This window comes from Cetorhinus maximus, chromosome 2 (genome assembly GCF_964194155.1).
Source record: "Cetorhinus maximus chromosome 2, sCetMax3.hap1.1, whole genome shotgun sequence".
In the NCBI taxonomy this organism is placed as follows: Eukaryota; Metazoa; Chordata; class Chondrichthyes; order Lamniformes; family Cetorhinidae; genus Cetorhinus; species Cetorhinus maximus.
Window position 1 is genome coordinate 43,624,654 of NC_135880.1, and position 22,859 is coordinate 43,647,512.

Genomic DNA, 22,859 nt, shown 5'->3' on the forward strand with positions numbered 1-22,859 from the left:
ATTCCTTCAACAATATAAAGCCTTATAACATTTCATTCAAGTGTAAAATCCCTTACAACAATGAAGTGAAATTCATAGTCCCATTTCAAAGTGTCTATAACCACTTGTAGCTGTCAATCAAACTGTGAACTGGTGGCATGCAACAGTAATCTAGCATTGGAAGCTGTCAGGCTTATGTGAATAGAGTGAAATAGTAAGCAACAAATTTTTTTTAACACTCCGTTTTTTCAAAGATTTAAAGGGCAGGGCTTTTAAATGTCTTGCCAGCTCCCTTTGACAGGTCTTCTTAACATTTTTGACAGGTCCTCTTCACAGTAGCTTTTGACAGGTCTGTTGACAGTTCCAATGATCTTGACAGTTAATGATTTTATGCACTTATAATGTACATTTATGCCTACTTTTAACAGTTCCAAAGAGCACCTGGCCTCCTTCAAGGGCACCCGAAATCCCCCAAAGGTGTCCTGGGAACATATCCAAAGGGGTACCCTGACTATCCACACAAATCCACAATGTTCAAACTGCTCTTACCAGGTCTACTCTGTGTACTTCACATTCATGGGATACAAAAATCTGACTTCAGTGATGATTTAAATGGCCAGCTGCCTCCTTAAACCGTACATGTGCGGAACTCGAGCCACCCCCATTCCCGCCCCCGTGAGAATGGGAAGTGCCATGTTCGGGAGCAGGACTTACAATTTTTGGCCACTTCCGCTATGATGGAGGCTTTCCATTGTGGTGAAAATCGGGGCCTAAGTGTTTAAAGGACAGTAGGATAAAGCACCTTTTACACAATGCTTGGTACTTCACTATAGTGCAATGTGCTAATGCGGGATGTTTAGTATAGGCTTTTTTCCTTAGAGTTGTGTATTCCAAATAATTAAAGTTTCAAGATTATTATTTTGAAGTGCTAGTGAGATATCACGTACTCATTTCCTGTAACCTTCCTCCTGCGACAAAAGTCTATCGGAGAGTTGTTTGGATGTAATTTGGAGAGATCAGCTTTTTCCTTTAGTTATCTGTCTTATTTCCATTTTGTACCTCATTGATTGCCCCAAAGTATTAATGAAATGAAGATAAGTTTGACATTGGATGGTTCAAATTAAGGATATTAATTTGATTCACTTCTGGCTTGATACAGTAACCTTCTTCATCCACCTCTGGGATGTTCTGGGGAAAGAGAAAGACATAATTGTTAAATGCCAACAATGAGAACCATATTTTTGAATTTGATGAGTACTCTGCTAGTTACTGTAGAACCATAGAAAAGTTACACACAGAAAGAGGCCATTCAGCCCATCGTGTCTACTTTGGCCGCAAAAGAAAAAATAAAAAACTAGCCGCCCATTCTAATCTCACCTTCCAGCACCTGGCCCGGAGCCTTGCAGGTTACAACACTTCAGGTGCAGATCCAGGTACCTCTTAAATTAGTTGAGCGTTTCTGCCTCCACCACCAAACCAGGCAGCGAATTCCAGACAGCCATCAGCCTCTGGGTCAAGAAGTTTTTTCCTCATGTCCCCTTTACTCCTTCCACCAATCACCTTAAATCTGTGCCCGCTGATTACTGACCTCTCCTTTAGGAGAAACAGGTCTTTCCTGTCTACGCTGTCTAGGCTCTTCATAATCTTGTACACCTCAATTAAGTCACCCCTCAGCCTCCTCTGTTCTAAGGAAAACAAACCTAGCCTATCCAATCTTTCTGTATGGTTGCAATTTCCAAGCCCTGGCAACATTCTTATAAATCTCCTCTGTACTCTCTCCGGAGCAATTATGTCCTTCCCGTAATGTGGCGACCAAACCTGTGCACAAAATTCCAACTGTGGCCTGACCAGCGTTTTACATAGTTCCAGCATTACATCCCTGCTTTTGTATTCTATACCTTGTCCAATGAAGGAAAGCATTCCATATGCTTTCTTAACCAACTTGTCCAGCTGTCCTGCCACCTTCAGGGGATGTGGACATGCATTGCAAGGTCTCTCAGTTCCTCTACCCCCCTCAATATCCTCCTGTTTATTGTGAATTCCCTAGCTTTGTTTGCCCTCCTCAAATGCATTAACTCAAACTTCTCTGAATTGAATTCCATTTGCCACTTTTTTGCTCACTCAACCAAACCATTGATATCATTCTGGAGTTTACGACTACCCTCTTCTCTATCAACTACATGGCCAATGTAAGAAATATATTCAGATTAATAAAAGTACTTCCAGCTGTAAGCATAAAATAAAACTAAACATGTATGCAGTATCAGTTAAACTGTTGAAGATATTGTGCTGTGCGGTAAAACTACTGTGTAAGTTATTTTCTTCCTTATCGATTTAAAAACAGGATAGTTTAAAAATATTTTTGAGAAGTAGCTGAGCAACAAACTTATGAAAAGAGAAAGATCTTCCATGGTGTCCTAGTCAGCTGCATTAAGTGGACCTTTCTGGCAGGGAACAAACTCATACAAACATACGAGTTAGGAGCAAGAGTAGGCCACTCTGTCCCTTGAGCCTGCTCCGCCATTAAATAAGATCATGATTGATCTGATAGTAACCTCAACTCCACATTCCTGCCTACCCTGATAAGCTTTCACCTCCTTGCTTATCAAGAATCCATCTACCTCTGCCATAAAAATATTCGAAGACTCTGCTTCCACTGCCTTTTGAGGAAGAGAGTTCCAAAGACTCTCTGCCCGCACAGACAAAATTTCTCCTCATCTCTGTCTTTAATGGACGACCCCTTATTTTTAAACCGTGACACCTAGTTCTATATTCTTCCACAACAGGAAACATCCTTTCCACATCCACCCTGTCAAGGCCTCTCAGGATCTTTTATGTTTCAATCAAGTCACCTCTTACTCTTCTAAACTTCAGCAGATACAAGTCTAGCCTGTTCAACCTTTCCTCATAAGACTACCCGCTCATTCCATGTATTAGTCTCGTAAACATTTTCTGAGCTGCTTCCAAAACATTTACATCCTTCTTTCAATAAGGAGACCAATATTATATACAGTACTCCAGATGCATTCTCACCAATACCCTGTATAACTGAAGCATAATTGAATACTTTTGTACTCAATTCCCCTAGCAATAAACAATAACATTCTATTATCTTTCCTAATTACTTGCTGTACCTGCACACTAACCTTTTGCGATTCACTCACTAGGACACCCAGATCCCTCTGCATCTTAGAGCTCTGCAATCTCTCACCATTTAGATAATACATTTCTTTTTTATTCTTCCTGCCAAAATGGATAATTTCACATTTTCCCACATTTTCCTCCAACTACCACATCTTTGCCCACTCACATAACCTATCTATATATCTTTGCAGCCTCCTTATGTCCTCTTCACGACTTATTTTCCTACCTATCTTTGTGTCTTCAGCAAATTTAGCAACCATACCTTCGGTCCCTTCATCCAAGTCATTTATATAAATTGTAAAAAGCAGTAACCTCTGTGGCACATCACTTGTTACATCTTACCAACCAGAAAATGACCCATTTATGCCTACTATCTGTTTCCTGTTAGCTAGCCAATCGTCTATCCATGCCAATATGTTATTCCCTACATCATATGGTATTATTATCCGCAATAACCGTTGATGTGGCATCTTATCAAGTGTCTTCTGGAAATCTAAGTATAGTACATCCACCCCTTTAACCACCGCACGTTACTTCTTCAAAGAACTCCAATAAATTGGTTAAATATAATCTCCCTTTCACAAAACCATGTCGACTCTGCCTGATTACCTTGAATTTTTTTAACTGCCCTGTTATAACATCTTTAATGATAGCTTCTACCATTTTCCTTATGAGAGATGTTAAGCTAACTGGCCTGTAGTTTCCTGCTTTCTGTCTCCCTCCCTTCTTGAATAAAGGAGTTACATTTGCTATTTTCCAATCTAATGCTACCTTCCCCTAATCTAGGGATTTTTGGCAAGTTAAAGCCAATGCATAATGATTTCACTAGCCACTTCTTTTAAGACCCTAGGATGTAGTCCATTAGGACCCAGGGACTTGTCAGCCCACAGCTCCAACCATATCCACTTGAATTTACCACCACTAAACCATATCCACGTGAATAGCATTACCACTACTAAATCCCACACCATCAACATCCTGGGGATCATCACTGACCAGAAACTTAACTGGATCAGTCACATAAATCCTATGACTACAAGAGTAAGTCAAAGGCTGGGAATTATGCAGTATCGTACTGCCCGACTCCCCAAAGCTTTTCCACCATCTACAAGACAAAAGTCAGGAATGTGACAGAATACTCCCAACTTACCTGGATGACTGTAGCTCCGACAACACTCAAGGACCAGGACAACATCCAGGACAATGCAGCCCACTTGATTGGCACCTCACCATCACCTTAAACAATTACTTCCTCTACTACAGGCACCCTGTGCCTGCAGCTTGTGCCATCTACAAAATGTACTGCAGCAACTCACCAAGGCTCCTTCAACAGCACCTTCCAAACCTGCAGCCTGAAAAACAAGGGCAGCAGGCACATGGGAACACCACCCATGCAAGTTCACCATTTCCAAGTCATACATCATCCTGACTTGGAAATGTATCACCATTCCTTCAATTTTGCAGCGTCAATATCATAGAATCACAGGATGGTTACAGCATTCAGCCCCTCTTCTCCTTGCCAGTCCTTTGCAAAAGCAATTTTGCTACTCCCACCCCACTATCCTTTCCCAGTAGTCCTGTAAATTTACTCTTTTCAGATAATTATCCAATTCCCTTTTGAAAGCAACAATTGAATCTGCCAACACATTCTAAGGCAGTGCATTCCAGATCCTAACCACTTACTGTGTTTGAAAGTTATTCATAGAATCATAGTAGTTACACCACAGAAGAAGGACATTCAGCTCATCATGCCTGTGCTGACCCTCTGAAGGAGCAATTCACTAAGTGCCATTCCCCTGTTTTTTCCGGCATGCCCCTATTTATAAAGCCCAGGAAACCTTATGCTTTTTTAGTCACTTTCTCAACCTACCCTGTCACCTTCAATGATTTGTGCACATACATTTCCTCTGCTCCCGCAACATTTTTAGATTTGCATCCTTTGTTTTATATTGTCTCACCTCATTCTTCCTACCAAATGTAGGAACGTTCACACTTCTCTACATTAAATTTCATCTGCTACATGTCTCTCTATTCCACCAGCCTGTCTACGTCCTCTTGAAGTCTATCCCTATCCTAATTACATTCACAATACTTCCAAGTTTTGTGTCATCAGGAAATGTTGAAGTTATGACCTGCACATCCAATTCTAGATCATTAATATCGATGGATAAAAAGCAGTGGTCCTAGTCCCATCCCTGGGGAACCTCATTGTATATCTTCCTCCAATCCCAAGAATGACTGTTCACCACTACTTTCAGTTTATTGTGACTCAACCAACTTTGTGTCCTTGTTCACTGTCCCTTTATTCCATAGGCTTTGACTTTGTTGATGAGCCTGTTTTGTGGCACTTTATCAAATGGCTTTAGAAGGCCATGTACATTAAATCAACCACATTACCCTCATCAATGCTCTCTGTTGTCTCATCAATAAACTCAGTCAAGTTAGTTAAACATGACTTGCCTTTAACAAATCCGTTAATCTACGTTTGTCTAAGTGACTGCTAATTTTGTCCCGGATTATTGTTTCTAAGAGCTTTCCTACCACTTTGGTTAAACTGGCTGGTCTATAGTTGCTGGAATTATCCTTACACCCTTATTTGAACAAGGGTGTAACATTTGCAATTCTCCAGTCCTCTGGCAACACCTCTAAGGAAGGAATGGAAGATTAAGCTCATTACCTCTGCAATTTCCACCCTTACTTCCCTCAGTATCCTCAGATGCATCTCATCCACTCCTTATCAATTTTAAGTACAACCAGCCTTTCTAATTCGTCCTCTTTATCAATTTTTAGCTCATCCAGTGTCTCAACTTTCATTATGTCTTTGGCAGCAGCATCTTACTTAGTAAAACAGATGCAAAATACTCATTTAGTACTTCAGCAATGCCCTTTGCTTCATACATAAATCCTCTTTTTGGTCCCTACTTGGCCGCGCCCTCCTTTAACTACCTTTTTACTTTTTATTGCAGGCTTTTGGATTTCCTTTTATGTTAGCTGCCAGCCTCTGCTCATGCTCTTTCTTTGTTTCTCATTTTTAAAATTTCCCCTCTGATTTGTCTATATTCAGCCTGGGTCTCACTCATATTATCAACTGAGATCTGTCAGATGCACTCTTTTTGTGCTTCATCTTACTCTCTACTTCTTTCATCATCCAGGGAGCTCTGGCTTTGTTTGACCTACCTTTCCACCTCATAGTAATGTACCTTGACTGTGCTCAATCCATTTCCTCAGCAAAGGCAACCCATTGTTCCATTACAGCATTGTGTGGGAGTTATTGATTCCAATTTACCTGGGTCAGGTCAGTTCTCACCCAACTGAAATTGGCCTTCCCCCAAGTAATTATTTTTACTTTGGGATTATTCCTTATCCTTTTCCATTTATGCCAGTCTATATCAGGATAATTAAGTCTCTCATTATAACTACTCTATAGTTTTTGCACCTCTCTATAATTTTGTTGCAAATTTGTTCCTCTATATCTTTCCCGCCTGTGGAGGCCTATAGAATAAAACCAATAGTGCAATGGTATCTCTATTGGTTCTTAGCGCTAACCAAATAGGTTCTGTCCTTGACCCCTCTAGGTTATGCTCTTTTTCCATCACGGTTAATATTCATCTTAATCAAGACTGCCATTTCTCCTCCCTTCTTTCCTTCTCTATCTTTCCTGAACATTGTGTATCCAGGAATGTTGACAACCCAATCCTGTCCTTTTTGAACTAGGTCTTGCAGGGAAGGCGACGGTGTAGTGGTATCATCGCTGGATGAATAATCCAGAGACCCAAAGAAATGCTCTGGGGACCCAGGTTCGAAACCCGCCACGGCAGAATTCAATTAGAAGCTGGAATTAAAAGTCTAATGATGACCACGAAACTTCGTAAAAGCCCATCTGGTTCACTAATGACCTTTCGAGAAGGAAATCTGCCATCCTTACCTGGTCTGGCCAACATGTGACTCCAGACCCATAGTGATGTGGTTGACTCTTCAATGCCCTCTGAAATGGCCTAGCACTCAGTTGTATCAAACCGCTACAAAGTCTAAAAAAAGGAATGACCTAGGCACCAGAAACAACAATGGCAAACTCAGCCCTGTCGAGCCTGCAAAGTCCTCCTTACTAACATCTGGGGGCTAGTGCCAAAATTGGGAGAGCTGTTTCACGGACTACTCTAGCAACAGCCTGACATAGCCATCCTCACGGAATCATAACTTACAAATAATGTCCCAGACACCCACCATCACATTCCCTGGATATCCTGTCCCACTGGCAGAACAGGCTCAGCAGAGGTGGCGGCACAGTGGTATACAGACAGGAGGGAGTTGCCCTGGGAGTCCTCAACATCAACTCCAGAAATCTTATGGCATCAGGTCAAACATAGGCATGGAAACCTCCTGCTGATTATCACGTACTGCCCTCCCACTGATGAATCAGTGCTCCTTTATGTTGAACACCACTGAGGGTGGCAAGGGTGCAGAATGTACTTCAATGACAATCACCAGGTAGCACTATACTGACCGAGCTGGCCGAGTCCTAAATGACATAGCGAGACTGGGTCTGCGGCAGATGGTGAGGGAACCAACAAGAGGGAAAAACATACCTGACCTCACCAACATGCCTGCTGCAGAAGCATCTGTCCATGACGGTATCGGTAGAAGTGACCACCGCACAGTCGTAATACAGACGAAGTCCCACATTCACATTGAGGATGCCTTCACTGTGTGGCACTACCACCATGCTAAAAGAGATAGATTTCAAACAGATCTAGCAACTCATGAAGCACTGTGGGCCATCAGCAGCAGCAGAATTGTACTCGAACACAATCTGTAACCTCATGGCCCGGCATATCTCCCACACTATCATTACCATCAAGCCAGGGATCAACCCTGACTCATGAAGAGTGGAGCAGCACCAGGCATACTTAAAAATAAGGTGTCAACCTGGTGAAGCAATAGCACAGGACTACTGTGTGCCAAACAGCATAAGCAGTAAGTGATAGACAGAGCTAAGTGATCCCACAGCCAATGGATCAGATCTAAACTCTGCAGTCCTGCCACATCCAGTTGTGAATAGTGGTGGACAATTAAACAACTCGCTGGAGGAGGCGGCTCCGCAAATATCCCCATTCCCAATGACAGGGGACCCAGTACATCAGTGCAAACGATAAGGCTGAAGCATTTGCTACAATCTTCAGCCAGGAGTGCCGAGTGGATGATCCATCTCGGCCTCCTCCGGCAGTCCTCAGCATCACAGATGCCAGTCTTTATCCAATTCAATTCACTCCACATGATATCAAGAAACAGCTGAAGGCACTGGACAGTGCAAAGGCTATGGGCCCTGACAATATCCCAGCAATAATATTGAAGACTTGTGCTCCAGAACTTGCCGCATCCCCTAGCCAAGATGTTCCAGAACAGCTACAACACTGGCATCTACCTGGCTATGTGAAAAGTTGCCCAGGTATGTCCTGTACACAAAAAGCAGGATAAATCCAACCCTGCCAGTTACCGCCCCATCAGTCTATTCTCGATCATCAGTAAAGTAATGGAAGGGGTCATCAACAGTGCTATCAAGCGGCATTTGCTTAGCAATAACCTGCTCAATGACGCCCGGTTTGGGTTCCGCTAGGGCCACTCAGCTCCTGACCTCATTACAATCTTGGTTCAAACACGGAAAAAGAGCTGAACTCCTGAGGTGAGGTGAGAGTCACTGCCCTTGACATCAAGGCCGCATTTGACTGACAGTGGCATCAAGGAGCCCTAGCAAACCTGGAGTCAATGGGAATCAAGGGGAAAACTTTCCAATGGTTGGAGTCATACCTAGCATAAAGGATGATGGCTGTGGTTGTTGGAAGTCAGTCATCTCAGCTCCAGGACATCACTGCAGGAGTTCTTCAGGGTAGTGTCCTCGGCCCTAACATCTTCAGCTGCTTTATCAATGACCTTCCTTCCATCTTAAGGTCAGAAGTAGGGACGTTTGCTGATGATTGCACAATGTTCAGCACCATTTGCGACTCCTCAGATACTGAAGCAGACCATGTCCAAATGCAGGAAGACCTGGACAATATCCAGGCTTGGGCTGACAAGTGGTAAGTAACATTAGCACCACACAAGGGTCAGGCAATGACCATCTCCAGCAAGAGAGAATTTACTACTATCGCCTCTTGACGTTCGATGGCATTACCATCACTGAATCCCCCACTATCAACATCACCAAAAACTGAACTGGACTAGCTATATAAATACTGTGGCTACAAGAGCAGGTCAGAGGCTAGGAATCATGCGACGAGTAACGCACCTCCTGACTCCTCAAAGCCTGTCCACCATCTACAGGGCACAAAGTCAGGAGTGTGATGGAATACTCCCCACTTGCCTGGATGAGTGCAGCTCCCACAACACTCAAGAAGCTTGACACCGTCCAGGACAAAGCAGCCCGCTTGATTGGAACCACATCCTCAAACATTCATTCCCTCCACCACCGACGCACAGTATTAACAGTATGTAACATCTACAAGATGCACTCCAGAACCTCACCAAGGCTCCTTAGGCAGCACCTTCCAAACCCACGACCGCTGCCATCTAGGAGAACAAGGGCAGCAGATAGATGGGAACACCACCACCACCACCACCTGGAAGTTCCCCTCCAAGCCACACAGCATCCTGAGTTGGAGATATATCGCTGTTCCTTCACTGTCGCTGGGTCAAAACCCTGGAACTCCCTCCCTAATAGCAGTGTGGGTGTACCTGCACCACAGGGACTGCAGCGATTCAAGAAGGCAGCTCACCACCACCTTCTCAAAGGCAACTAGGAATGGCAATAAATGCTGGCCCAGCCAGCAAAGCCCACATCCTGTAAATGAATTTTTAAAAATCCCTACATGTCCATCTGTGCCTGTAGCTCAACCTTATTTACCATGCTCTGTACGTTTGCATAAATGCACCTCATACAAATCCTGAAACTCCCTCCCTCACAGCACGGTGGGTGCAACTGCACCACATGGATTGCAACGATTCAAAGAAGGCAGCTCACCACCACTTTCTCAAGGGCAATTAAGGGTGGTTAATAAATTCTGGCATTACCAATCTCACCAACATCCCAAGAATTATTTTTTAAAAAATGCTTGAAGGGGCTCTGCAGTTTAATTCTGCAGGGCATTCTGGAAACCAGAGGCAGCAGCAGCCCATCCCCACATACAGATTGGACCTCTAGGTTAAAATTTAGACTTATACTGTAAGCTCCATATTTACTAATATGAGGATATGGCAGAAGACGAAGTGCATTAATTACTTTTAAAAAAAACACAAAGTAAAGCAGGAATATCACTGTAGACTAGCAGAAAATGGCATTCTTTTCAAAAAGCTTATTTGGGCCATCATGATTGTGCCAGGACTTCAAAACAGCTATTTACTTGGTCCCATGCCTTTGAATTTTATTGTTTGCAAATATATGGAGAGGAAGAAACAGCCTAGCTATTAGGTTGTACATAAAACTCACTGTAATTCTCTGTCCTCCCCCAAATAAGGTACACCCATATTTAGCAAGCTTATGAAAATTCTGATATGTGCCAGAATAGTAAAGGGAATATGCTGCAAAAAGGAATGTCCATGAGCTGAATCACATAAGAAAGTACAGGATCTGACTAAATTGTAGTTCTGTACTGTCCTAAAAACTAATAATTCTCAATGGCATAATCTTTCGAGTTCTTATCCAACTCTTCTTGAAAGTTTTATATACTATTTGCCCAGTACCTCCTTGTCCATTCCAGATGTTCATCACCTATGTGTAAAATAGAAAACTTAAACTTTCTATGCAATTCCCCTCTTCTGAACTAAAAACTGGTAGAGTTCTGGAAAGCTGGAATATATTATCCACCTTCAATTTACCTATTTCTTTAAATACTTGAAAAACTTCCCCAAGCTTCCTCGTTGACTGTGTCCTCCGATCATAGCTCAGATGCCTAAGTATGGATATCAGTTTGCCCTTTTCCACTAATCCCTCCAATATTGGATGTAGTTGCAATGGTATAGTAGCAAGAATTGCATGCAATAGGTGTGGCTATACCAGTTGGTGCCTTCTGCAAATTTTTCTCCTCATGCATTTTGTACTCTGGCTATACATCCTGTTATGATCCCAGTTGATGTTACTACTGGACAAGTCAGATCCCAGATTGATAGATCCTAACTTTCATCTTTTGTTTAGGAACGTGGAGGGCAGCTACTGAAGAGAGTCACAGGAGTCAGCTGATGAACTTTTAACAAAAGAATAAAACATTTATTAAACAAGAAAAGATTAACTATAGTACAATACTCCTTCACCCACACCTATAAATTTACAGATATATTCAGATTTGTAAAGATAACTCAAGTTACAAAAGCTATCATATACTCTCATGTTCACAGTGAGTACAGTCAATGTAAACCAATAGACATCCTGTGGTCAGACGCACCACTCTCTGAAACAAAGTGACAGATGCTACCCAAAACAGATGCTGTGGATCTCTCATCAATTTCCCCCAGATGCTTGTCACACCGTGAGCCAAACGGTCTCACTGAGATCCGTCTTTCACACGAGGGTTTCCAACCTCCACTTTCAAAGAACCCACTTTGGAATCTTCTCCCAAACAACGCTTTCTCTCAGATGCCTTCCACACGGGTCCACCTCCAGGGTTTCGAACTCTCCTTCCATTGTTTCTCTCCCCTGGATTGCCATGTGCATTCAAGCTTTGCCTTCCACACACACTCTCTCAGATACTTAGCCACGCCAACAGAATACCATTGCTTCACATGCCCATAGTAAAGCGTTACAGACCTTTAGCTATCTCCTTGGATCTTCTGGCTTCAGGCAAGCCTATTTTACTTTAAGTCTGCATCCTGCAGTTTTCTCCCTTTAAGCTTGGAGCCTTCCTCTGCTCCTCACTCTTAACTTCAATTAACAGGACCTTTTCCAGATTTCTGTTCTTTTCCTTTGACTAGAAGGTCTTCTTGGGACTTTTTTTCTCCACTCTCTGGTTTCTGGGACCTTCTCCTGTTCTTATGGGAAATCTGTTTTCTGCAGTTCCCTCTCCTGTCCAGCTCCTCATTTCAACAGAACTGAAACTACTTTTCTGTTTTTCTCTGTCTCTGTGGGTCCCTCTCTCTGGAACACCTGTTGCTAGGCAACAGCACAGCTTTTCCTACCTTGTATTTGTTTCAACTTCAAGAGTCATAAAACCTCATTAGAAAGCAGGCATTTTTAAAAGTGAAACCAAAAGTCCCCCCTTTCTTAAAACACAAATTATTGAAATGCAAATTAAACTTCAACTTAAAGATATACCTTATTCCCAACACACACAAATACACATATAACTTACTTAAAACTATCTCTAGTTCCTAACAATCCCAAGATCATATTATCTTTCTTTACTGCTGCCACAAATGGCACTGTTGATTTTGGTGAACTATCCATCTATTCAACAATACTACAACAGCAATAATAATTTACATTTAAATAGTGCCTTTAAAGTAGAAAAATGCCTTTCAGGTGTGAAGCTAAGTGTCCCCATTTTCTTCTCCTGTGTTGTGTCCTGTAGTCATGCTATTCATTGGTCTTTCCGAGTCTCATCAACTTAAACTGGGCCACATTAAATGTGCCTTTAACAAAAACAAAAACAGAAATGCCTGGAAAAACTCAGCAGGTCTGGCAGCATCGGTGGAGAAGAGCACAGTTGACGTTTCGAGTCCTCATGATCCTTCAACAATAGTGCAAGTTGAGGGAAGTGCAAGTGAAATGCTGCTTCACTTGAAAAGAGTGTTTGGGCCCTTGGACGCTGAGGAGAGGGAAAGTGAAGGGGCAGGTGTTGCATCTTCTGCGGTTGCATGGGAAGGTGCCGTGGGAGTGAAGCAGCATTTCACTTGCACTTCCCTCAATTTAGTCTACTGCATTCATTGCTCCCAATGCGGTTTCCTCTACATTGGAGAGACTAAACGCAGATTGGGTGACCGCTTTGCAGAACACCTTCGGTCTGTCCGCAAGCATTACCCAGACCTCCCTGTCGCTTGCCATTTCAACACTCCACCCTGCTTTCATGCCCACATGTCCGTTCTTGGCCTGCTGCATTGTTCCAGTGAAGCTCAACGCAAGCTGGAGGAACAGCACCTCATCTTCCGACTAGGCACTTTACAGCCTTCCGGACTGAATATTGAGTTCAACAATTTTAGATCATGAACTCTCTCCTCCATCTCCACCCCTTTTCCATCTTTTTCCCCCCTCCTTTTTGTTTTTTCCAATAATTTATATAGATTTTTCTTTTCCCACCTATTTCCATTATTTTTAAATGTATTTCTATCTATTGTTTTATCTCTACCTTCTAGCCTTTTTAGTATTCCTTCAACCCACCCCACCCCCACTAGAGCTATCTGTACCTTGTTTGTCCTGCTTTCTACCCTTAATTAGCACATTCCTTTAGATAATATCACCACCTTCAACACCTCTTTGTCCTTTTGTCTGTGGCATCTTTTGGTTATCTCCACCTATCACTGGCCATTTACCTAGTTCTTCTTGTCCCAACACCGGCCCCCCCCCGCCTTAAACCAGCTTATATTTCACCCCTTTCCTATTTTTACTTAGTTCTGTTGAAGGGTCATGAGGACTCGAAACGTCAGCTGTGCTCTTCTCCACCGATGCTGCCAGACCTGCTGAGTTTTTCCAGGTATTTCTGTTTTTGTTTTTGATTTCCAGCATCCGCAGTTCTTTGCTTTTAAATGTGCCTTTGTTTAGCCTTGATCTTGATCTACCCAGATCGGTTTGTATTTGGTTTGACTCTTCAATACTATTTGAAACCTCCCAACTAGACATAATCTGCAAACCCTGCTTCTGTCTCCAACTCTAAATCATTTATAAAAACTGTAAAAAACACCAGCATTGATGCTTGTGGTGCCCCACCGATGACCTCTTGAAATCAAATACAACTCTATTCACAGCCATTCTTTACTTTCTCACCGATACACACCTAAGAAATTTTCCTTCTATTTCATGTCTTCCTAATTTGTGGATAAATCACTTGTGTTGCGCAATGTAAAAAACCCAAGAGTAGAACATAGATAGGAAAATGGTAGCAGACCTTACCAGCAGAGACCTCTCAATAAATATCAGGAGAGATCTCTGAAAAGCAGAGCCTGAAAGTGTTGAAAAACAATGCAGAAATATTACATACCACATTAAAATTATTGTATATTGTTTGCACAATATGTTACATGTAACATAATGTCTATTTGTACTAAATGCACATGTTTCCATGTTTTTAACTTGGTTACTTGGTTTATGTATGAACTTTTTGATTATACACTGCAATTCAAACATGCTTCTTGAACAAAATACCATTATTCTAAGTACATAATAGTGCATATAGTGGCAATGTGGAACCTAGATAGATAATTATGATTATGTTATGCAAACAATCTTTTGCATTAAGCATGTTACATTTTAGTAACAATCTTAGCACTACAAGCTATAGACACAAAAGCAGCATTTCTCATGACTGCTCTGACTACTGCAATGGAGACTTTGATGTCTGAACTCCTAACAATTTTGGCCACCTTCAATTTGTTTGGCAAATGGCTACAGGTTACAGGCAAATGGTGTGAAGCAATTCAGAGATGTCATACATGGAAAAACAGTTTAACATCTTTTACTATTTTGCAGTGTTTTCAATCCATTCCTCTCTTGTCTCCCCTGAAACTCTCATCCACTCCTGAAGTTAAGCTCCCATAGAAACTCAAACTCATTAAGAAATTTGCTCCTCACATCCTATCCTCACTTCTATCTGGCATCCCAAGGCCAGAAAAAGGAAATGAAAAATCATCTAGGGTTTCTTATGCTCACCACAACCTGTTGACACAAAATGAAGCATGCATGGGTACAAAATTGGCAAAGCAGAACTTTCTGCAACATTATGCAGTTTTGCTACAAAGCAATCTCCCTGAAATTTTCTATATATTCAACAGAACTCTTTTGCTAAGATGTTGGCAGTGGAAGGTTAAGAATGAAGGGAAACTGCAGCTATAATTACTGAGGAAACAGCTATAGCTGCAGGATTTTACTTAGTGTTCTGAAAATCAAATTTCCTTTGGTAGCCACAGGAAGCTCCATTTGAGATATTTTGCAATTGCATTTTGTATGCAGAGATAGGTTGGATGTGAAAGAAATAGAAATAAAAATGAATAAGTTTCAAAAATGCCATACATATTTCATGAATTTTAGCTCCAAGCTCATTTCTTCTAATTCAGAAATGTGTTTTATTGGAATTGTTTTTACGTTACATTTCAAATATACTTAATTTGCTGGAAGCACTTTGGGATGTCCTAGGATTGTTGTAGATGATGTGTAAGTTAAAGTTAATCTTTCTTTTTTTCCCATTTCAGTAATTCAATTTACTTCCAAGTTGTCCTATTTCATATATTGTCGTATCTAGCAGTCCCAGGTCAATTATACCAGTTACATGCAGAGTAGAGCTCCCTCTACTCTGCCCCAACAACATACCTCATACCAAGAAAGTCACCACTTATTTATTGTACATTAAATGTGATATTTTTCAATTTCTCATACCAGCAATCTTACAGTCTATGAATGAAACTGTCAAACTAGGGCAGTTTTGGGATGTGATTTAAATTATTTAAGACTGTTACAATCAACAGATAGGAAACAGACAGCAGGCAGAAGGTTCTTGATTTCTTCATCCCATCAGTCTGTTTTGGATTTGAATCCAGGGTGCCGAGGTTCAGAAGTGAAAGTGACATGACTGCCAGTGCGTAACCCAATCCACTTAAATAAAATTTTAGATTGTATTAATGTTTTCACTGGATAATATTAAAACAGTCATGAAAAGAACTTTTAAAATGTTCTTATGATGAACTCTGTAATATAGTATGTTTTCCACATGTCTAACATTATTGGTGAAACTAAGAAATAAGAATGGAACAAAAGAATTCATACAAATCTGAAGTAATTTTAAAAGATAAAGGTCAACTGGATCACCTAAAGATCAATCTGGGCCTTCCAAACACTGATGCCTGCTTTTGCAACTTCCTTGCCTCAAATGGATCATTTCAATTAGCTCCTCTTCAGTCAGTTAAATTGCTATACAATGTGGAGTTTTCTGGGTTATTTTTATGGGGACAGTGGAGGAGTGGGGTGGAAAGGAGGGAGGGAAAAATTGTCATACCTCAGGCTGTTTAAATTGAAACTTCTATCAGTCAATTATGCACGTAGTGTGATGGAATTTCCTATTATGTAGATGTATTCTGTGCTAGCAGTTAATAGACTTATGTTTGAAGACTGGGGAGTAACATTTTGTTAACAAAAGGCTTATTTCTTTCAAACAAATACACCCAGCACAAAAAAGCATGCTTGAAAACTATAAAGCATTTAAAACTTCTAACATTTGGTCATCTATATGCAAGTCTCTGTGTTTGCTCAGTTGATCAATTTAGTGAGCCATTTATCAGGCATAATACCTGATTATTTATTTATGAGTTGTTCTCATGAGTTGAACTCAGACATTACAAATGGATAATTCTTTTCCTGTATTGTATATGCAACAATTGATCAAAATCAAAATATCCAGAAGAATGAGACAGATTCTGCCACCAAACTCTATCCATAATTAGATTTGTGCCTTTGTTTGATTTACTTACAACTGAATCAGCATCTGGAGATTCCCTGTAGTAGGAATAAAATAAAAACAAAATTAACTGCTAAAAATACTTGAATCATAAACACACAAAAGGAAAAAGCCAATTAGTATTTACAAACAACTGGTAACAGTTACAGTACTATTTTGTTTTTAGAAGGTATATTCCCCATCTGTAATATTTAATACATAAAAGAATGTTACACGATCATTACAGTCTAATAGTGATAGAAGGGGTTGGACTGAAATCCATAGATGTTACAGTAATTAGTATGCACTGAGCAAGACAACAGAACAAGCAAAACATTTAAATTGAACATGCGTGACTTTAATTGACGAGGTGCGAAAGCTACAGTTTAACAAGAAGAGTAACATAATTCTATGATGTGAGTTAGTAGCCAAACACTCAGTTAAGCAGCTATGATTCCATAAAATCATAAGTGAAAAATCATCAAACCTAAGGTGGAATTACTGTATCAGATTCACTTCCAGATATCCTCCTATTCTATAGTTCTTATTTTTTTTATAGCAGTGCATGCTAAATACAGTAGAAGTGACTGAACGATGGTAAGACTGCTAAGTATATGCAACATTAGACAGCTACCACAGCAACACAATTTGTTTCTAAACCAGATACAGAAAAGGATAAACATAATATTTTCCATAATAAAAACAAGTAGTGCTGGAAAAACTCAGCAGGTCTGACAGCATCTGTGGAGCAAGAAACAGAGTTAACAGTTTGAGTCCTAATATGACTCTTTTTTGGAACTCTCCACAGGTATTGCCAGACCTGGTGAGATTTTCCAGCACTTTTTGTTTTTATTTCAAATCTCCAGCATCCACAGTATTTTGCTTTAATATTTTCCATTTTTGAGATGTTAACTTTTAATTTGGAAAATTATAGTCAAGGCATACAATGCCGGACATCACCAAAGGTGAAAAGACTAAAATAGAAGACTGAATAAATCACAAGGAAACAATGTTGTGATGCCAAACTTGAGTTTTAAAAATCTTAAGATTGCTGACGGGAGGAAAGGCTGAGGGAGTAAGAACTTCCAAAAGTTTGGTGAATATTTTCATATGCTCTCCATTCTACAGCGGGCCCTCCCTCCTTTAGAAGACAAACCCCGGGGTTTTCTGGTCCCACCATGGCAGAATTCACCTCAGGGGATGCAGCAGGCCAGTCAAAAGTCCATTGGCTTTTGGGGGGACCGGAAAAGGTGGGGCCAGAAAATCTCAGCCAAAATTTGAATGCCAGTTGTAATTAGGATTTGTTCTCAAGTCACTCAAGCCATATTTATACTGCTGTATCACCATGCTACAGCCACAGCCTTCCCTCACACGTCTCACAAAGCCAGGGCCAACAAAAAAAAAATGTTTTACAGATTTGCTAAGGCTGGTGGATCAAGGAGAGATGAGTAAAAGAGTCTTCCCCAAGTTAGCTTAGCATGTTTATCTTTACTGCTGTCATTAACAATGCAAGACCCTCGTGACAGGAGTTGGTAGAAATTGCAGGGCACTACAGTAATATAAAAGCAGCTCTAACTAACACCACCACTGACAAAATTCCAGAAGCATCTTTCTTTGTACAAGTGTAAAGTACTGAAAAACAAAAATGCCACAGAATGCATGACTTTCAGCTAAAAAGAAAATTGTTTAAAATGCAATAAATATCAATAGAACAGTCTTATAAAACAATTTTAACTGCTGTACAACTTCAAGAACATAAAAAATCCTATGTCTTCTGAGCATTTGATTGTACCATTAAAACAAGAACTCACGTTGAATCTGTATCTTTCTCTTTTCTTATCCGTGCTGGAATTCCAAAAGCTTTCCTCCTTGACTTTTTCACCCCTGCATTACAAATACTGGTTAACAAATCAGCAATTTTAAGTAAAATAATGTCCAATCTTGCAACAAGAAATACATTTCCATAGTGTTCTAAAAGTACAGTTGGGCTTTGGAGACCCAACTTGCTCAATAATTATTGTTAAACAGTTATTTAAAACGTTTTCTCCAAATTACATAAGCAAATTGCATTTAATTGTTCTCTATCCCCATCTTATGGAATAATGTCTTATGCATTATGTTGGTTTTCTATATTGCTTGAGCCATGCCTCTGTTAATTCTCTTACTTGATTGCCTGAGGAGAAAAGAGGAAAGGAATGGAGAAGACAGAATGAGGAAGGTGAGAGTGAGCACGTGAGAAATGGAGGGGGAAGCAGAGAATTGAAGAAGGGGGGAGCTAGAAAGGGAAGGAATTGATGGCGGGGTGGAGGTGGTACAGGAGAGAAAACAGAAAAGGAACACGTGTGGGGGGAGGAGTGGAGAGAGAATAACTGCTCAATGGCAAGTGGTAAGAAGAAAGGAGAAAGTGCCTAATTGAAGAGGAGTGACAAGATGTAGGGTGATAGCCAAATCTGCAAGATGGTAAAAAAGGAAAGAAAGGAAAGGGAGAGTAAGAGTGAGAGACACCTCTTGAAAATCTAAGGCTACCCTTCATCTGGCCTCTTGCCATTGAACAGTCTCTCCGTTACCACTTCCTCTCCCCTTTGTTCCTGTTTTGCTTTTATCCATTGACATAGGGAGGGTTAAAACATTTTATGGAGATGCACAGAAAGTGAAGCTCTGGTGAGCAGGGAATTGGAAGAGGGGCAATTAGATATGCTGTGTGCAGGATACTATGAAAGAATCAATTACAGAAAGAAGGCTGTAGCAATGAGAGCAAGTGAAACCCTATTATCGGCGGCAGGGATTCAGGAGGAAATCTCTGGCTCTGATGACAGCGAGACGAACTGTTGCTGTCAGGATTTCAAAAGCCAACCTGAGAAACACCACATCCTATGATGCATCATAAGCAACACTACAGAAGTATATATATTAATGAAAAGCAGCAAATTTACCTTCTAGAGCATTGGCTACATTACATTCTTCAAATTCAACAGATCCTAAAGCAAGAAAACAAATGATCATGTTTCAAATTAAGTTTCCTTCAGAATTCACCACAGTTTTGCAAACAGAATGGTTCAATTAAGAATGGTTCAAGGGCAATAGGGCTGCTGCTTTTGGGCCGTTTTTTATGAAAAGTTAAATGTTTATAAGTTTTAAAGGCGTTTTCAAACAGGGATTATTTAATCTTTTGTGAAATTATACACCTGAGCTTCCTCTGCTTTCTTTCCAGAGAGGGTTCCCTGGACACAAAGCAGCAAATAATGTAAGACTAGTGATAGCTGGTCTACAACCCTTCAATTTTTCCCAGAGCAAACATTCAAGCCCAATCCTCTTCAGGTAGGAGTAATACAATGGTAACTTCTGTCGCACTAGGCAGCAACCCATTTAAGTGCCCTGAAGCAGTAGGCCTTAGGTTTTTTCAGCTAACTTCTCTCAAAACAGAAGACCAAAGAGGGCCGGACAGTAAGGCAGTGGAGGTCCTGAAATGATAAGTGCCTTTTGTTTTCATGTCCCCATTAGATCTTAAGGGCAATAGGGTTACTGCTTTTGGGCAGAAGGCAGAAGGTTCCACAGTCATTGGCCATTCATGATGGCGTGTGTTTCTCAAGTGCGCAAGAATAGTTAGATTTCTGCCTGTTACCAGACAAATCACACAAGGGCATAATGGGTACACTGGATATGGGGTAATTAGCTGAACCAATAAACAGGGGCAGAAGGTGTTTGGAGAGGAGGGTAGAAATCAACCAGACTTTGTACTTTCAGCAGAAATTTTAACTGAGTGTGGCACTAAAAATATATAAACATAATATATAATGCATCTTAACATCTAGTTAAATATATTTTTTCTTCTTTCATGTGACATGGACGTCGCTGGAAAGACCACCATATATTGCCCATCCCTAATTGCCCTTGAACTGAGTGGCTTGCCACACCATTTCAGAGGGCAGTTAAGAGTCAACCACATTGCTGTGGGTCTGGAGTCACATGCAGGCCAGACCAGGTAAGGATGGCAGATTTCCTTCTCTGAAGGGATATATGTGAACCAGATGGGTTTTTGCGACAATCAACAATGATTTTATAGTCATCATTACTGAGGCTAGCTTTTTAATTCCGGATTATTAATTGAGTTTAAATACCACCAGCTGCTCTGGTGGGATTTGAATCCTTTCCCCCAAAACATTAACCTGGGCCTCTGGATTATTAGCCCAGTGACAATGCAATTATGCCACTATCTCCCCCTCAGATTCCTTAAGGTAGTTTTAAGGTAAATTTTAGCAATACTTTAATTTTTTCAAGATTATTCAAGGCATTTCATTTAAACAACAGGTATTCCATGACAGTTTGCTAGTAATCAGTTTAGAGATGAATAAAATTTCATGTTAAATTTGAATTCTCAGTGGATTATCACATTTCTTAAAAGGTCAAATTTGAAAAACACTTTGTCAAACAAACCCTGTGGCAGAATTTTACGGTTCCCTACCAGTGGGTTTGCTTTCTCTGTCAACTCTTCAGGTGGCAGGGTGGGAAACCCGCCATCTGAAATATCCTGCCTTTGGATATCCAAGGGTATTGATTTATATTCCTGAGCCAACAGACTACAAAATGCACTTGTGTTACAATTTTAGAAAATAATCAAACACAATCAAGGAAGGAAAAAATATATATTCCAGAAAATAATATGGGGGAGAATTTTCTCCTGTCCGGGGGGGGTTGGATGGGAGCAGGCGGGCGCGCAGCCAATCGCCGCTCACAATCGGCTGGGCACCGCCTTTTATGTGGGTGGGCCAATTAAGGCCCGCCCAGCATGACGTGCCCCCGAAAGCGCTGAGCGCTCCCTGTGCGGGCAGGGGGAGGGAGAGTCGGGGCCTGTGCTCTTTTGCGCATACACGAGAGAGCACAGAAATCTCCCTTAGGCACAGAGCTCAGGGAGATTAGTTTGATTTTCAAAAATTTTAATAAAGAAAAAAAAATTTTTTAAGAAATGTCCCCTCATGTGACAATGTCACATGAGCTGGGACATGTCAATGGACTTTAATAAAAACTTTCATTCAATTTATAAACTCTTCATGAAACCTCATCCTGCCCGTGGATGAGGTTTATGAAAAATGTGAAGGCTGCCTGGGCTCTTCGCCTGCTCGCCAACCTTAAGGTTGGACGGGCAGCTCCATTAATTCCTTTAATTGATATTTAAATGGCCTTAATAGGCCTTTGGCAGTTCAGCGGGCGCGCAGCCGACTCCAGTGCATGCCCGGAGAACTGAAAATCTGAATGACGCGCGCTGACATCAGGGCACACGCCCGATGTCACCGCTCGTCATTTTACGCGTCGGCGAGCAGGCCCTGCACCCACTCGCCGACCCGAAAATTCTGGCAATGGTTTATAAACGTGGGTTTTGTTTAGTCAGTTATAACAGCTAGATTAAATGTAGATTAAAAATGTGCTAATAGATCTTTTGTTTCTTTCAAATTTAAAGTAATTTAAAATGCAATGTTTAATCTTAAATGTCAACATTCTGGTTGTTTCATTAACCTCTAGTTGGATTCCCTAAAAGAAATGGCAGCATGTGTAAACACTGGTTTGGCCTCAACTAGAGTATTGTATCTAGTTCTGCACACCACACTTCAGGAAGGATGTGAAGGCATTAGAGAGGGTAGAGAAAAGATTGATGAGAATGGTTCCAAGGATGAGGAACTTTAGGTATGTAGAAAAATTGGAGAAGTTGGGGCTGTTCTCCTTGGAGAAGAGAAGGTTAAGAGGAGTTTTGATATAGGGATCTGAACAGAGTAGATAGGGAGAGGTTGTTCCCACTGGCATAAGGGTCGAGAACCAGAGGGCACTGATTTATGGTAATTGGCAAAAGAAGCAATGGTGACATAAGGAAAACTTTTTCAGCAGTGAGTGGTTAGGATCTGGAATGTACTACCTGAGAATGTGGTGGAGGCTTCCGAGGGGAATTGAATCATTATCCAAGAGAAAAAATTTGCAGGACTAAAAGGCTGAGGAGTGGCACTTGGTGAACTGCTCCTTCTTCAGAAGGCTAGCACAGACACAACAGGCTGAATGGCATCCTTCGAACCATTCTATGACTATGAAGTGCAATGTACCTATCTGAAAAATAGTAGCAGGTAGGAA

The 22,859-nt window shown here is 41.0% G+C and overlaps 1 protein-coding gene across 3 annotated transcripts in view; it reads right to left on the reverse strand.

Moving 5' to 3' along the window:
* fcho2 (FCH and mu domain containing endocytic adaptor 2) overlaps positions 1 to 22,859 on the reverse strand; it is a 262,256-nt gene that overhangs the window by 95,726 nt on the left and 143,671 nt on the right. For all 3 annotated transcript variants that reach the window (XM_078564063.1, XM_078564079.1, XM_078564071.1), the window contains 4 exons: positions 19,679 to 19,723; positions 18,557 to 18,629; positions 16,780 to 16,804; positions 1,108 to 1,167 (listed from right to left, as the gene is read on the reverse strand). In XM_078564063.1, the coding sequence (XP_078420189.1) occupies positions 1,108 to 1,167; positions 16,780 to 16,804; positions 18,557 to 18,629; positions 19,679 to 19,723 (203 nt within the window). The remainder of the gene's footprint in view (positions 1 to 1,107; positions 1,168 to 16,779; positions 16,805 to 18,556; positions 18,630 to 19,678; positions 19,724 to 22,859) is intronic.